General features: G+C 34.6%; 1 protein-coding gene across 2 annotated transcripts in view; it reads right to left on the reverse strand.

Annotated features, from left to right (window-relative positions):
* Nucleotides 1-1132: 1132 nt before the first annotated feature.
* LOC118739437 (CD151 antigen-like) overlaps nt 1133-16915 on the reverse strand; it is a 42638-nt gene continuing 26855 nt past the window's right edge. For both annotated transcript variants that reach the window (XM_036470752.1, XM_036470751.1), the window contains 5 exons: nt 5294-5380; nt 4950-5141; nt 3286-3381; nt 2927-3223; nt 1133-2855 (listed from right to left, as the gene is read on the reverse strand). In XM_036470752.1, coding sequence (XP_036326645.1) covers nt 2808-2855; nt 2927-3223; nt 3286-3381; nt 4950-5141; nt 5294-5371 — 711 coding nt within the window. In that variant the 5' untranslated portion in view covers nt 5372-5380 and the 3' untranslated portion in view covers nt 1133-2807. The remainder of the gene's footprint in view (nt 2856-2926; nt 3224-3285; nt 3382-4949; nt 5142-5293; nt 5381-16915) is intronic.

Here is a 16915-nt window from a genome sequence, read left to right on the forward strand (position 1 = left end):
CATACCAAAACTGTGTCATTTTGTTTGAGAATGGGTTGGTTCGCCAATTAAGGTAAAATCTGAAAATCCACATTGGAAATTGGAATATCTTCATATCGTATCTCCAATTGGCTTCCAGCCTTAAGTTTCATTGGGTGAATTCACCACAAACTTGAACAATCACACAGGTGTCATTTACACTGATTTCAGCAAGGCATTTGATAAAGTATCGTATTCAATTCTCATATATGTACATACTTATGTACAAACTTGATCAAATTGGTTTCTTCTTATTTAATGGGCAGGAAACAAAGAGTTATCTTAACAAATTTTAAATCTCGGAAAAAAAATGTCCAAACCTAAACTTGTTCATAAAAATTTCTATAATTCTTGTGCTTAACAATAATTTATTTGACTTTTATTTATTAATCAACTTTGTAATTGCTACGAGTACATATGTATGTACATTTAAAAGTAAGATTACATAGGACGGATTAATTATTACAGAATAAAAGCTCAAATTACATATTTTGAATTACTGCTGCTAAATTAAGATACATATTTTTTAGGCATTCAAGTCTTTAATCATGGAAAAAATATTTATTACATAGTGGGTATAATTGGATGGAATACATTCGCCAGTTGATAAAGCTTAAGTACTAATAATATTATGTATAATGAAATCTAATTTTGTTCAATTGTACTATTAACCGAGTTTATACAGCATAAGTAATAGTTGTATATTAGGGTGATCCTTAAAAATAGCAACAGCATGGGGCACCTCACCAAAATAAAAATAAAAATTGCGGTCGCGTAACAGGGTTTGAAAAAACTTTTAAATGCAAAGAAAAGACAAAATTTTAAATTTAACCAACTATAAATAACTCAGCAAGTCCATGAAATTATATGAGTAAATTTCAATAACTTCTCAAATACATATATCACATTTGAAGTAACAAATTTTTTCGAATTTTTACGATTTAAAGAAAAAACAAGGTTTTCAAAAACTAAAAATTTTAAAAGAAATTTTAATTTTTCGTTAATATCTTTATTTTGTACGTAGAACAAAAAAAAAGAGATGCCCCATACAAAATTTAAATGTTGATATTTTAAGGACCATCCTAATGTGAACCTATTGTACATACTACTTTTTTTAATTTAAATTTTTTTTATTTTTAAGTAGTACCTAAAATATGAACGTATGTAAATTTATGTATATTGATACTTAACAAACTAATAAACCTTACACAGAATAGAGCTTTAGCGCAGAGTAGCTGCTTTTACATTGAACATTTTTGCAGCCTAAAAGTATACAAAGGATTTTTGAAATTAGAAACAAAATTTTTAGAACATTTTTTCGCATTTTCAATAAATTTTAAGGTATTAAGTGGTTCCGTTCCAATTCGAAAAATCATTTATACACTTCTCATACGAAATCCCTAAGTTTAAGTGCACTTGCATTTTTTACATATACGTTTTCTACAAATAAAAATAATTACATATTCAGCACGCCTAATAACAATGCCAAGAGTTACTAAAGTACATATACATGGATATATAAACCCCGTGTCATAATTATAAGCGCACTACACTTTTTGACAAGTTTAAAGAATTTTTTTTTGTTATTTTATTTAATTTTTTTTTTGTTAAACAAAATATAGTTTATTCTTTAACAAAACCGTATATATCCAAGTTACAAACTTTGTGTAATTTTTAAGCAAAATCAACACCCTTTGGTAGAAATTCAAGCTTTTTAATTAGAAAGGTTTTGAGTAATTCGATTTTTTAGAAAGATTTTGGGTAAGCAACTTTGTAGCTAATTAAATTTTAGTACAATAAAGTGGATTTTTACAGTAGATAGGACTTATCATTGATTTTTGGCATTTTTTTTTTTGAAGGCATTGCTGACTTTTTTTCATATAAAAATATCGTTGAACATGCTTCGTATGGGAGAAAATTACTGACATCATCACCAACAAAAAATGTCAAAAATCAATGGTAAGTGCCAACTACTTTTAAATTGCACTTTATTAGCTAGAATTGAATGAGCTACAAAACTGCATACTCCGAATCAAATCAAAAGGCTTGAAATTTTACCAATGTTTCAAACATTTTGTTGAACAGTTTTTGTTAAAGAATAACCTATATTTTTATATAAAGAGCATACAAAATATATAACAAAAAAAAAAAACAAATTGTTAAAACTTGTAATTTTGTGGTGCGCTTATAATTATGACACGGGGTGTATATTTTTACATTCACTTACAAATTCGTAAATAATACTTTCTTTTTACTTCAGTTGCGATTTACATATATCGCAAATTTTTACAGGCAATCAACGTAAATTAAGAAAAACCAAAAATTCAATGCCTTGAAATTTATAGAATTTTTTAAAGAACTAAAAACTAAATGAAATTGAACGGTAAATGAAACAAGAAACAAATATTTCGTTCATACTTTTTACAAGCAAACATTTATAGAGTTGTGTGGATGCATAATTTTAGGCGTCGCAGGCGCCAAATTTTGTTACAAAAATTCCGAATTGACGGTTTTTTGTGCGATTGCGCATATTTCGTAGAAGTGTATGTATGTTTGTATGTATTTTGTGTATGAATTTTTACATGCGTGTCCAGCAGCAAATGGAATGCATTCTGCAGTGACGCTTCATCGAGTAGTTTCGCTGCTGGGTGTATGTGTCTGTGTTGAAGTGTTTTTGTGCGTGTGTGTGTGTGTAAGCGCTTTAAATTGCTAATCAGTTTAGTTATGTGCTTGCTATTATTTCTGTCCTCTTCTACATCATTTTTTTCACGCCTTCCCAACGCCTTTCACTATTCAATCATATTAAATAGCAGACATGAGAATATCATGCCAAATATCTGTAAATAAAAATCAAAAAAAAAAAAGATCAGCTAAATTGCTTCAATTAAAAAATACCCACACTACTTACCATTAGTATGGCCACCGCTATTGCCGTCCCACCAATTAACGCCGCATGATCGCGTATGAAGTTTGTCGTTACATATAAACAACCCTGACTATAGAGATTGGTGATGGTTGGAAAGATGCTACAGTCTTTGCGTTGTCCTCCAAACAATTCCTGACAACACGACTCCGGTACGGGTCCATAACGATTCCAATCGTGCCAAGTGTCCACGCCGCAGCATTGCAAGCGCTCTTGCGTCTGATCCCACGCCATGGTGACATCGCGACGGCTTCCATAGAGTGCCATGGTGGCGCGCATTTCCTGAGGTAGAAATTTTAATTAAAATGAGGTAAAAAAAAATTAATTCATTCAGGGATACTTACCTGTCGCATCGTCTGCTGTACGCGTTCTCTGAAGACATAACCCAGTATGCCTCCGATTAGCATCGTTACAAACACCAGCGCAACGATTATGAAATACTGAAATTTAAAGCAAAGAAAAGTCAGGTTAGTTTAGTGTTTGGATAACAGAAAAGATTTTTATAGTACAGGCATGTTTTTTTTTTGTATTTCCCAAAGTTATACTTAATATCGTGTGATTAGGTAAGAACTAAATATCTCTTTCGAAGCTAGATCATCAAAGAACACTTGTAGCTACGCAAACCGCACAAAATTTATAAAATTTTCGTGCTCATAACCCCCGCCTTCCAGGATGGTCTATCACTACTTATTCTGGCAGCCAAGCTGTTATTAAATCTCTAAAAAAAGTTGGGATAGCCAAGCAATGATTTTTGCCGCAGCTGCAGGGATGAGAAAGAGGTGACTGAGTGGTTAGAGGTCCACACTACCATTCCGTAGGACCTGGGTTCGATCCCTGGATTCATAAAAAAAGCGTGTGTGCCTACAAAACGCCATTCGCGAGAAGCATTGATATGTTGCTTCCATCTGAAGAAAAGTGCAGCAGGAAGTCATCGGCTGCTGTGTGAGGCTTACGGAGTGCATGCTCCATCAAGTAAAACCTGTGAGTACTGGTTTTGAGATTTCCAAACTGGTGATTTTCTCACAAACGACAAGGAGCGCGCAGGAAGGCCATCAACGTTTGTAAACGCCTTATATTAAGCTCAGAACTTACATCATCAGATTACCATTTGTTCTGGTCGATGCAGAGCGAGTACGCTTTTCTTCTGTTTAAGATATCAAAAATTGGATTGATACTTTCTTGGTCTCCAAAGACGAGCAGTTTTATTAGCGCGGAAGCCATGGATGGAGAAAGTGGGAAAAGTACATAGCTATCGATACCAATTTTGCACAATAAAGTTTCATGCGCACTGCCACATTGTATAATCCAGGCTCGATTCCTAGTTCGACCATCCAAACAAAGTTTTTTTTTTTTTAATACCGGTCGGCAGGCTTGCTTTCCTCTGAATGTATTTTTGCCGTGAAAACTTTTCACAGAAAACCATCTGCCGTTCGGTTCCTCCATTTGAGTTACGACATGAAAGCGCACACCGCAGATGGGAGGAGCAGCACGGACAATCACTGTACGTAAAATGTGTGAAGCGGAAAATGGTTATCCATCGGCAGGCAATGGCGTAAAATTTTGCCACGAAAAAGCTTCTTCTAATTTGGCGCTGTAACCATCTAACCGCTTTTGGCCGAGTTCAATAAAGCACGCCTGTCGTTATTCTTCTGCGCCAACTGACGCCAATTAGAAACGCCAAATGAAGCCAAGTTCCTCTCCACTTGATCTTTCCATCGCAGTGGAGACCGCCCTCAACCTCTATCGCCAGCAGGTTCTGAGTTGAATACTTTAAGAGTAAACAAAATTCACAAACATAAAAAAGACAGCTACAGTATGAAGCTGTAGATTCCTTCATTTGCTTGAGACCACACAAAATGGATGGGAAGTTCGACTAAATGCTTACCAAATGTGGGAGCGCGAAATATGGGTACTTTTAATTTTTTTAATAGAAACGGACCAAAAATCTCACTTGTTTATTTTCGACTTTCGCTATGCTTAATTATATACATATATCATTCGAACTTACCGTTAACAGCAGACATTTCACTTCTTTGCCCGCGCCCACACAACCCAAAAACGAGAGTAAACAAATCGCTACCGAAGTAACCAATAAAACGTAAACTGCGCCCGAGAAGAGATTTGTACCCAACAATTCGTTCATGAAACTACGATCGACGAGGGTCCATAGTGTGAGTGTGAAAACAGTGGCGCCGCCAATCTGAAAACCAAAAAAAAAGAATTAAAATTACTACAAAAAGTTAAGTAAATTAAATGTGATATGATTTCAAGACTGAAAGTTTCTTTAATTAAGGTCACAATAGAGATGCGAGCAATAAGAAATTTTAGTTATTAAGTTTCATTTCTACTCACAAATATTATGAAATTCGATATGAAAAGACTGTACTTGACGAATTGCCCGCAGCAATCCATGCGCGAACTGAAACCCATGTCGTCGTCCTGCAAAAAAAAAATATAAGATAAAAAGGTGTTATAAAAGGTAAACAAAAACGAACGAAATTAAAAAATAAAATGCGCTACTTTACGCTATAATTAATCATTAATCAATAAATTGTCGCCGCGCGTAACAAATCGTGCGTGTTAAAAAATGAATGCCAAGTAAATTAGACTGATTGGCACGAGAGAACGGCGAAGAAAAAAACACTTTGCGAGCTTAAGTGCTAAATTTAGCAACTTAAATTGTTTCGCAAGCCATAAATTGAGCCTTTGGCGCTATAAAACGACTATTATAATTTTATTTTATTTTTTTTATCCATCTAAGCCGTCAGTCACTTCAGTCACGCCAGATTTGTCGCAATTGACTGGCATTAAAATTTATAGCATTCGCAAGCGCTGCGAAGTGTCGAAGAATCAAAAAAAAAATATAGGAAAATGGAATAAAAAATAAATAAAAAATTTATCAAAGTTACTTAACAGACTACAAGCATAATAATGTACTCTATAAATTACCAATATCCGTCAATTTTGGAAACTACACTTGTCAGCAGCTTGTGCAGCAAGTTCTTGTTATTTGTACGTAGACGGATATCGGAAACTGACAGTAAACACTTCAGCTTTTACCCATAAACTCATCGGACAGCTGCTACCAAAGCGCGTTTCCGGATGTTCGCGCATACATCCTCAAGCCCATACTGAGTAGTGATGTGTATTTGTTAAAAATCAGCGCTCATAGCTGGGCAATTCCCACACCACAATGATACCCACTTAAACTGCTAGCCGTAGTGTAGAGAGTTCAATGGCTGCGCAGACGCCGCTGGATATGTAAAAAATATATCTATTTACATATTTGGTTTATTACAATTCTGTGTGTGTGCAGCCGTGAACAGTTAAGAATTTATTGTGAGTCACTGCAGCAGCAATGATATGCGTAATTATAATTCCAAAAGTCAGTTAAGCTGACATTAAGTATCGCCTTTTTTGGTTCAAAGCATTTATAAAAATTGGCTCACATTAAAATTAGAAACAAGCTGAGTTGATCGGTTTTTTCCTATTGCTTAATTGCGTGGGATTCCCTAGTTTTGAATGTGTATTCCTTTGTTTGTTAAAAATTAAAGCAATATAAATTTCGACTACGCTCAGTTGGACTAAAATAACATTTGATGAAGCGAGTAGAAGAATTTTTTTTTTGTAAAAATGCCTAAATATTTTATATGCAAATAAAGACTGTTCTAGTCTCTAGATAGGTTTTAGGTAAGATTCCATACGATCACGTTTTTTTTCTCTTCTGCTGTATACTCGGTGTTTAGGTAGATAGATAGATAAATAGATATAAATGGAGTAAGTTACTACTAGGCATATTGTGCCTTCATCTTATCACAACACTGTATATAGCCCTAAAATCTCTATATATTTTGGAATAGATCACCGGGGTAGGGAGTGTATGTGCTCTTCTCGTGACCACAGATGTTCTATGCACCTCTCCCCATCTCCGTGAAAAGGTCTCACACCCCAGAAGTCACGAAAGCGACATAGATCACTTGACCAGCTCACTAGGTTATGCAAATGGCCTCTTAGCCTACAACGATCCGTTAAAATACCGGTTTATGAAAAGCCTGTAGCTCTTTAGATTGTAACTCCTAACAAGCTCTTAGCTTGATGGTGACCCCTGGTGTTTCGCCAATGCAGTTCCCTCAGTTTCGTATTTTCCTTTCTGAGCGCTTCCTTTAACGTGTTAGGTCCTACAGCAAGGAAGGACTCAGGTTACAAAATGTTAGGTAACGTTCAGTACAGACCTGTTAGAATCATCACTGTTAGAATCAGACCATTGGAACTACTATGCTTGATCTGTGCACAGATGAGTTATGAGAATTTCAATGTTACGGGATAATGCCACTTTCTTTTTTCCACAAACCTCCCGGATGAAATTCGTTAGAGAACGTTTAGCTGCCAGCCCTATTCCAATGTTCATTAGGTTAACTTCGAGAATAACTTTCATTGCCGCCACGATATTTACACAAGCAAGTCTTTGTAGTATTTTGAGTGATCGCCTCTCAGTCGTAGGGTTAACTCTCGAATTCCAGGCCAACCCTCTACTTTACAGTCATAATATACATTCAGTTAAGTATACGAGGTCTACCACCCTAAGATTTTCCCGCAAGACGTTAGTATTTCATTATAGATTATGTAGTTCAAATTGTTTGGTCAGCCTAGGAGAGCAGTTACTTTAATACACACATTTGATGTCAAATAGGTGTAAGTTACGCTTGCTGGAACACTTCGGGCCGTTTGCACCATGTCTAGTTAATTCTAACTCCCAGTTAAACATCTTTATCGACGTTATCGACACCCATCATATTACATGTGATCGATAAAGCAGTTAACGTGCTTAACTGAAGGATGTACCTCCAGTTAGCGTTAACTAGACATGGTGCAAACGGCCCTTAATTGGTTCTCTCATCTAGATAAAACTCTTTGTAAAGTCACTAAAGTCATATGGGCCTGTAGAAAGAATTTTTGGCGGGACTACTTACAAAGGCTATATTCGTTCGCTCTCAGTTAAATGATCAAGGGAAATTTGACAAAAAATTTCTAATGAAACTCTTCAGAAGGGGAATCAGCCAGAGTTTTAAATACATATAAATTACAGAAGCGGAGAGGTAGCCTTTACTTGGTCTCAGATAAGTGCATTAGATGACATACGGATGTGGATATTATAAGTCTAGTAAAGGGGGCTAAAATCAGATTACTCACTGGCTATCTAGCCAGTCGGCTTTGGCTTGAAGAGGATGAGACATCCGTGCACATTCTGTGATATTTACCAACCTTAATTGGAATTATCGATGCGACATCAACGTCGAGAAGTTCGGCTACAAGCTGAACTATATAGCCCTGGTTCAGATGTGAGAGCTCTTGTCGGCCTTCAGTATAAACACCGTCCTGACCACTCACCAAGCCCTACGAACAATGCAACTGGCGTAGACAGGAGCCAGACAACGACAAGAAACATCCAGGGCCGTTTGGACTGGGCAGGTGCATATCGCGCACCGTCTTTAAAAGTGGCACAACTCAAAATTACATGTTTGTCAAAAAACTCGAAAAACTATTTTTTAACACATGGTAATCATATGGGAAAGGTGGTTTTTTAACAAATTATAACAAAATTTTGCTCCAGCTTTTGCTGAAAGGTAAATAAAAGCTTTGTATACATTTTTAATGCATAATTTCAAAAATGCCAATTTTGAGTTGTTCCTCTTTTGAAGACGGTGTGCGATATAGTGCCAAGGTGGTAACATCATCTGCCGTCTCCATATCTGAGTATTCTCCTGGGGCTAGGTAGCTTAAGCGACTACCCGCTACTTATTGTCCAGTTTTGAGGCTCGTATCTCAAATATGCCAATGGAAAAGGACTCTTCGCAAGCACGCGTCTGTACTTTAGAGAATTCGTGGCAATCTTCTACGGTCCCTCGCTTAATGAGCGCTCGTTATTTTTTTTAAAGCTCATTAAGCCAAGCCAATATACATGTCTGTATTTAACTCAGAACCGTTTCAACTTAAAAAGCACTTATGATTAGCCATTCTCGTATGAGTAATCCATAAAGACTATGAAGCGCTTAATTAGCAATAATTTAAAGATTGTCGAAAACACGATCAGAAGATCAATATGTAACAACAACAAAAAAACTATAAAAAAAAATTCCACAAAAAACTGAAAACAACAGCGACGATGAGAAATCACAGCATGTCAACAATGCTACCGTTCAAATTGGAAAGGTTGAACGGCGTTAATACTCGCATGCATAAACATATGTATGCTTGCATGTGCAGTAAATATGTACATTAGGGTGTCTCACCAAAAAAAAGTCATGGTTTTTCCACCGGAATTAAATTTATTTTATTTTTTTCGTTTAAAGACTTCCCCAAAATATTACGACTACCGTGAACTGAACCGATTTGAAAAGGCAGAAATTTTTATAGGTAAAAAATAAATTTGTCAAAAGATCACGTCAGATGATCCGATTTGAAAAGGCAGAGATTTTTGTAGGAAAAAAATAAATTTGTCAAAAGATCACGTCAGATGATCGAAGAGCTTAAATTTAAAAGGTATGCATCAAAATGTTTCAACGTTTCACCAGCGGAATCAAAATAATGGGATTTTTGGAGGTACAAATTTTCAAATCGGTCCAGTTCCGTAAATCTCAATAGCTCTGCGAAATATTTTGTCGAAGGGGAGTGATGCACCTTAATGATGATGCATACGTATAGATATTGGTAACAATAAAATAAATTGTTTGAAGAAACTGAATGCTATAATTGGCAACTTAAACAATTTTCAAACACCTGAATTGTGGTGGCGTACAATTATGCTAATTGTTATATATGCGTAAGTACATACATATGTATGTATATAAGTATACATAAATATATGAAAGTTTATTTGTATAAACAAATTTTAAATTGGCAATAACCTACAATTTGTGACAATTTTGTGGTTAATTTAAATACTACTTAGCTTTGAAAATATTACAATTGCAAAGGGAACACTTTGAGGTGTTCTAAAAAATTAAAAAAAAAAAACTACACACGAGTATACTTAAACACCTGCTGTTCTCGAAATGGAATAATCGCGTATTTTTTAATAAATTCGCGACATTGAAAATAATAGTACATTGCACTTAAAAGGCGCTTCTCGAAAAACAACACAATACCACAAATAATTCCATAGAATTTTCTTTAAATACACTCAATTTTTGCTTCCCCTTTTTTCCAATGAATGAATGAGAACTATTGTTGGTTGCAGGCAGGTGGAAAAAAAATTGCAAAAATATTAAGTACGCATCGACTTAGTCAGCCATCAGTCAGTGTTACTTTAAGTCTTAACAAAAGTAAAACAAAAAAATAATAATAGAAAACAAAACCTTAAAAAATCGCTGGGAATCGTGTTAAACCAAAACAAGCTACGTCGAATCTTTTGTGATTGACTGCGCCTCGTTTGTTTAACTAACAAATCAACAATGAATGCCACCGAAACACTGCTGCTAACTAAGTATTTAAGCAAATAAGCAATGTCAGCGCTAAGTGCCTTACGCTGGACCTCTTTCATTGCCTTGATTTGGTTGCGTCATTGTATAAGTCATTACTTTTGACTTTAATGTGGTAATAAACAAAATTTATTACTCAAACGGGGATTGATTGTGAGTGATTTTGTTTTTTCTTTTTATCTCACACATTTTAAATAACCGTATATCTTTTAGTTTTTATCGGTCAAATTTAAAGCTGACCCAAGGCATTTATGCTAAAAGCAGTCGTAAAATCTGCAAGCTTTTAGACAAGTTAATATAGTAGGATTTAGTTACGGTCTCACGTGCTATGCTTTGGCGTTCTTTTTATACCCGAGCGCACTTGTGCACAATGGTATTATAACTTTGTTCACATAACGGTTGTTTGTAACAGACAAAACGAATCGAGATAGCTATAGACAAAGGTATACATAAATGATCAGAATGAAAAAAGAAATCGATTAAGCGGTGACTGTCTGTCCGTCCGTCCATCTGTCTGTGCAAACGATAACTCCAGTAAAAATTTAGATGTCTTAACGAAACTTGGTGTGGAAACTTCTTTTCAGCGTAGGACGGATGGTATTGAAAATAGGCAAAATCGGTCAATAACCACGCCCACAATAACTACGCTTAAAAAGAAGTAACATTATTATGGAATTTTGAAAAAAAGGCGTGATACCGCCCACATATAACTATATAAGTTTATGGAAGATGTTTGAAATAGGAGTAGAATACCATGTAGCAGTATTTTGCGGAAAGGTGAAAAAAAAAACTATATTTAATACTTGCGCCGGGTATCTAATGTTCGGCTCCGCCCGAACTTAGACTCTTTTACTTGTTATATTTGTTATTGTTTAGCTTTTCGATTTTCTTCTTTTGTAATTCATTTACTTCCAAAATTAACCGCTCGTTAAACAAATTTATCCTCTGATCAGATCGCCACGCGCCAATAGTCACATAATGGGAAAAATAAAACTTAATATCCTGGTAGAAAGGTGTAAAAAAATTGGATTATATTTATAATTTATTAAAAACTATGTGCTTAAGTATATGCATGCATTTCTTGGACTGCTGAAGGGCTAAGTAAAAATTGAGGTTCAGATTATTTAAAAATTTTTATTTTTAACTCAAACAAGTGTTCACGTGTTGATTTTTTTTTTAATATTCACAATCAGCCTCATCATGAGTTTTATTTTCCCCGAACCGGCTTACTTTTCACTCTTGGTTTCCATGGTTTTACTGTGGGCGGATGACAAATTTTCTTGTGAATTTTTTTCGGACGAAACTCATGATAAGACAGAATGTTTATCCTTGCCCCTTTTCTCCTTCTACGAAGGCACTCTCGAACACAGACGACGACTGTAAAGACTTCCGCCTGCAATATGGTTTGGTGTTTACCCATTGGCAGAGCTTTCTGAAATCTTGGTCCAAGTATGCCTACCCCAGTACTCCCGCCGTCCATTTTCGATCCTTCGGTATACCATACAAGGGACCCTTTGTCAATCGTAAATATTATCGCTTCACAGCAGTCCCTTTCAGTAACTCTGACCTTGTAGCTCTTGTCGAAAGATAATTTCGGTAGCATGATATCTGTGAGCTTTATAGCGAGATCATCCAGAATTGGCTTGAGAAACTCCAAGTGGCCGCGAAAATCCTTACTTTTCACTTGCTGAATACACTAGATATCACGCCATTTCTGAGAACTCAATTTATGTTCCTGCCAAGGTGGGTCTAGTCAAGTTGACCCTAAGTTATAATAATCTAATCTAATCTAAGGACCGGTTGTGGTCTAGGTAAGTGATACACTGCCTTTCGGAGTCGGCGTAAAACAGAAGGTCACAACATTTGCGCAGTAACTTCAATATGCAAACCACAAGTTGGATAAGAAGCTCAGGTAAAATTTACACAAAAAGATGAGCGCACTTTTTAGCTTCCTTTATTTGAGCTAAATTTCTGTTTTCTTTAAGAATCAAAGTTTCTGCTTGCACTTTTAGACTTTTATTTTTCTCACTCACAAAAGTTTCACAAAAAAAAAATCATTTATGTATGTACATAAATATGTACATATGTATTGGTTTACTTTTTTAGTTCCTTTTTTTTTTGAAAAATATATCTTATGCGTTCCGCAATGCGGATTCCCCAACAGCTCTGGTGTGAAATTCAAAAACGAATCGGTTGATTTTTGCTTTTCATTTACTATTTTTCAGCTGTCAGTTCACAGAGCAAACACACACATCAACGCATGCTCGCCGTATTCACACAAATGAGCTCTCAAACGAAGATCGCCAGCGTCGTGTGATTATGCAGTCAAGTCATGCTACACAAGTACATTTAACCATGACCCACTTTACGTACATTAAATAAATGTTAGTCTGCAATGCAAAGTGTAAATGTTTGTTGCTTAGAGACAAACCACATACACACGCTTTTGTTATTCATTAAATTGGTAGAAGCGACGTGCAACGACGCAGCAACGTGATTAGACGACGATGTTGCTAAATTTGCGTTGTGTTGCAGACGCGCATGCGCACAGTTTACGCTGCTCTTTTTGGACTTTGTTACTCATGCCTAATGTGACCAACTATTTCATAGCTCAAAGACTCATGCCTGACGCTGCTGATATGCCATTGTGCGTGTGCATGTGTGTGTGTGGACAAGTAAAATACAACAGAAAATTAAATAAAATATAATTTGTTGCTTTTTAATTGTTGGTCCGAATAACCGTAACAAAATTCCGCATTTAGCCCGCCAATTAAGCAATTCATTTTGTGTCTATGTAGAAAAAAAATCTCACTGCTGCCATTTGCTTTGTCAGGACAAAGCAGGCGGCATAAAGGCGACTATGAGGAGCTTGTTAAAATGCGTACCGCGCGCATGCGTAGTAATTTGTCTGTCAATAGTGCGGTTGTGAGACTAAAATACGCCTCTCAGTTCGCACTAAATGATCACGTTTGTAAAATAATAACGCAGGCGAACAATGCGAATGACCGTCAAGCCGGCAAAATGAAATTGAAAGTTTAAATTTATTTGAATGTGCAAGAAGTAGGTGAATATGAAGTAGAAGATGATACGGGAAATGGAAATAACTATAGGAAATATATACATACATATGTATATATGTATGCAAACAAAATATTTATGCGTTAAACGTTTATTAAAAAAAAAAAGTTGTGGGATCCATGCATGGCTGAAGTAAAACTTCTTCCTCTTATATTTTTCTACATCTTAATGAACAACTATCTTAGTCTTAATCTCAATCTTATCTTAACCTTATTTTAATCTTATTCTTAATCTTAATCTTAGTCTTAATCTTAATCATAATCTTAATCCTTATAATAATTTTAACCTTAATTCTAATTGTTTACTTAATCTTAATATTAATCTTAGTCTAAATCCTAGTCTTAATCTTAATCTTAGTCTTAATGTCAATATTAAATTTAAAATTAATCTTAGTCTTAATCCTAATCTAAATCTTAAACCTAATCTTAACCTTATTCGAATATTATTCTTAATCTTAATCTTCCGAATCTTATTCTTAATCTTAATTTTAATGTTAATCTCACTCTTAATCTTAATCTTTCTCTTAATCTTAATCTGAGTCTTAATCTTAATTTTTATTTTCATCTAATCTTAATCTTAATGTGAAGCTTAATCCTATTCTTAATCTTATTCTTAATCTTGATCTTAAACCTAATTTTAATCATGCCCAATCACGCTCAATAATCCCTCTCTTCTTCTGCCAGTTTTCCATTTCATTCAAGTTTGGAATTATAGCCCACGATCTTTGGGCTCTTTCCTTACATCGTTATTTCCATTTACACCCAAACGAGCGAAAAGAAGTTTCACTACAGAAACAAAATTTCGAAAACAATTTTTTACTCGTAACTACACAAAAATCGTTGCTTAAATAATCTCTTCATTCATCAACTAATACATTTCTAGTAATCCAAGGGCTCTGCAATTAAGATAACAGCTTCCACACGGCTAATATTCAATTTAGTGAAAACGAAAGAATTCAAAAGCCAAACTTTTCAATTCAAAACAGTGGGCGGCGAGGTCTATGACCTATTGGCAAGTGTGGTTGCTCAGCAGCAACCCTCCAAGTGTAAAAAAGTGATCGATTCCAGTCTCATGGCATATTTACTATTGTACTTTGATTTCATTCGCTCTCTACTTTGTTGAACTCAGTTTGATGGGCAAATGCAAATCAGCTTGAACACCACTTGGACACCCATGAATATGGATAAATAAATTTATAAAAAATTTCGAATGAACTTGAACTTTGTTACTATTTTGTTTTGCACAACGGAAAGAATTACCAACGGAATGTTATGTAAAAAGTGTATGCTAATGAAAGATACATTAGTGTTGCTTAAGGTCATGAAAAAGTGAAGATGTATAGATGAACGGGAATGGCGATCGACGGCGAACGAATGAAATAAGTGCATCCAACTTCACTTGAACAAGTGTGATTACATATGTATGTACATATGTATATCAGAGAAACTTTCTGCTAAACTAGTCACTACAGAAAGACATATTCAGTTTAAAGGTCCACTTAAGTCTGTAGCTATAATCGTATACGAAAGCAAGCGGTTCGTAATATAAAAGTTAATCAAAGTTGCTAAAATATAAAAAAGAATTTTATGCAAAAATTTTTCACATACATACATATATATGAACACACATTTATCGAGTGAAGTATTGAATTACTAGATACTCATAAATCAGCGCTCGATTTACATAAACGGATAAAGTGCCATAAAATTGACTTTTGTAATGCAAAATTCTATAACTTACAGGGCAGCAACAATCATATACATACCTACATATATATTTATGTGCATATATGTAGTATTTAATAAAGGCAATATGAGTTTGAATGACAATGTCACTCAACGTTTAGAGAAAAGACAGCATACAAATTAAAAGACTAAAACTCAAAGAAGTTAAAAACTTGAAATATAAATCTAATTAACCAACTAGCCACTATTCAGACCATGTTGTATATGCATAAATAAAATCAACATCTATGGATTTACATGGTTCTACTCTTAAAGGCAATAAATAATAATTTTTTTTTTTTTGCTAGTGCAAATTTTTTACTCTTCCTTGCCACATGTTCCAACATGCCACTTTTTTTTGAACTTCTCAACAGCTCAAATCTTTTACATACAGACAAGGCTCATAAACATCATTACAACACTGCTATAATTATGACGTGATCTACTAATTGCAAAGCAATCAATGCAAAATCACGCTAGTGGGAAGGGGCCACCTTGGCGTACAAATTACTGACGCATTGTGAATATGTTTTTATGTATTTATGTGGGGCATCCCAGTCCAATTCGGACGGCATTTGGCTTTTGCATCTCCGATTTTATTCATAATTTTTAATGTTATAAGTTATACCAGTTGAAGGAGGCCTGCCCGATTTTTCCCAATTTGTTTTCTTGCGCCGCACAGTGGAGTATTCGCATATTAAAAACGATCAAAATTATTTGGTGTGTTTTTCTGCTAAGCAATAAAACACATCACGGTACTTAATTGTAAATCATATCTTAGAAAAGGTAGAAAAAAACTAGCGGCGCATTGAGATTTTTCAACAGATTTTTGACAAATAACATCCTTACCTAATTAAAAGTCAGACCTGCAGATTTTTAACTACTTTAGCATCGATTCCCGCATAAGACGTTAAACAGGGTGGGACAGTTTTATAACAGAAGCCTGCAGCCAAGCCCCGACAAGTAAACAAAAGAACTATTTTTAAATGCCCATAACTTTGCGCAAAATGAGCGGATTGGGTCCATTTATTTTTAGTTTCCTTTTCAAACACTTTTATAATGTAAAATCAAAAAAAGCTTCAAACCCGTGATTCCATAAAATTTCTCTAAAATTTTTAATATAAAATGTTGATTTCCAAATTTTTTTTTGCGAAAAATGGAAAGATGAGGTTAATTTTTTAACCCACTTCAAAAAAGGAGGAGGTTATTAATTGTTCGGAATATTTTTTTTTTTTTGTATGTCTTTTTTTTTTGTATCTCTGAGTGGGTCCCATACAAATTTGGTTTACATCCGAAAATGGGATCATGAAGAAATTAACGGTACTCTTAAATTTGTATATGACATTTGATGTCGGTTTTTTTTTTCTTAAAAATTACTTGCTTAATTTTTTTTTTCTTTGAAAACACTTTTGGAATTTCAAATCGAAAAAATTTTCAAAACCGTATTTCAAAAAAATTTCTCTGAAATTTTGAAATTGTCAATATAAAATATTGATTTAAATAAATTGTGGAATTGATGGAAAGATTGTCCATTTCTTTAATTTTTCAAAACACTGTTGCAATGTAAAATCTGAAAACTTTCTAACGCGTGTTATATAAAATTTCTCTAAAATTTTGAAATTTTTAGTATAAAATTTAATTTTTTTTTTCAAAAATGGAATGTAAAAGCGAAAAAACTTTCAAACCCGTTTTCC

This window comes from Rhagoletis pomonella, unplaced genomic scaffold (assembly GCF_013731165.1).
Source record: "Rhagoletis pomonella isolate Grant_MI unplaced genomic scaffold, Rhpom_1.0 Rhpom_scaffold_00005, whole genome shotgun sequence".
NCBI classification, from domain to species: Eukaryota; Metazoa; Arthropoda; class Insecta; order Diptera; family Tephritidae; genus Rhagoletis; species Rhagoletis pomonella.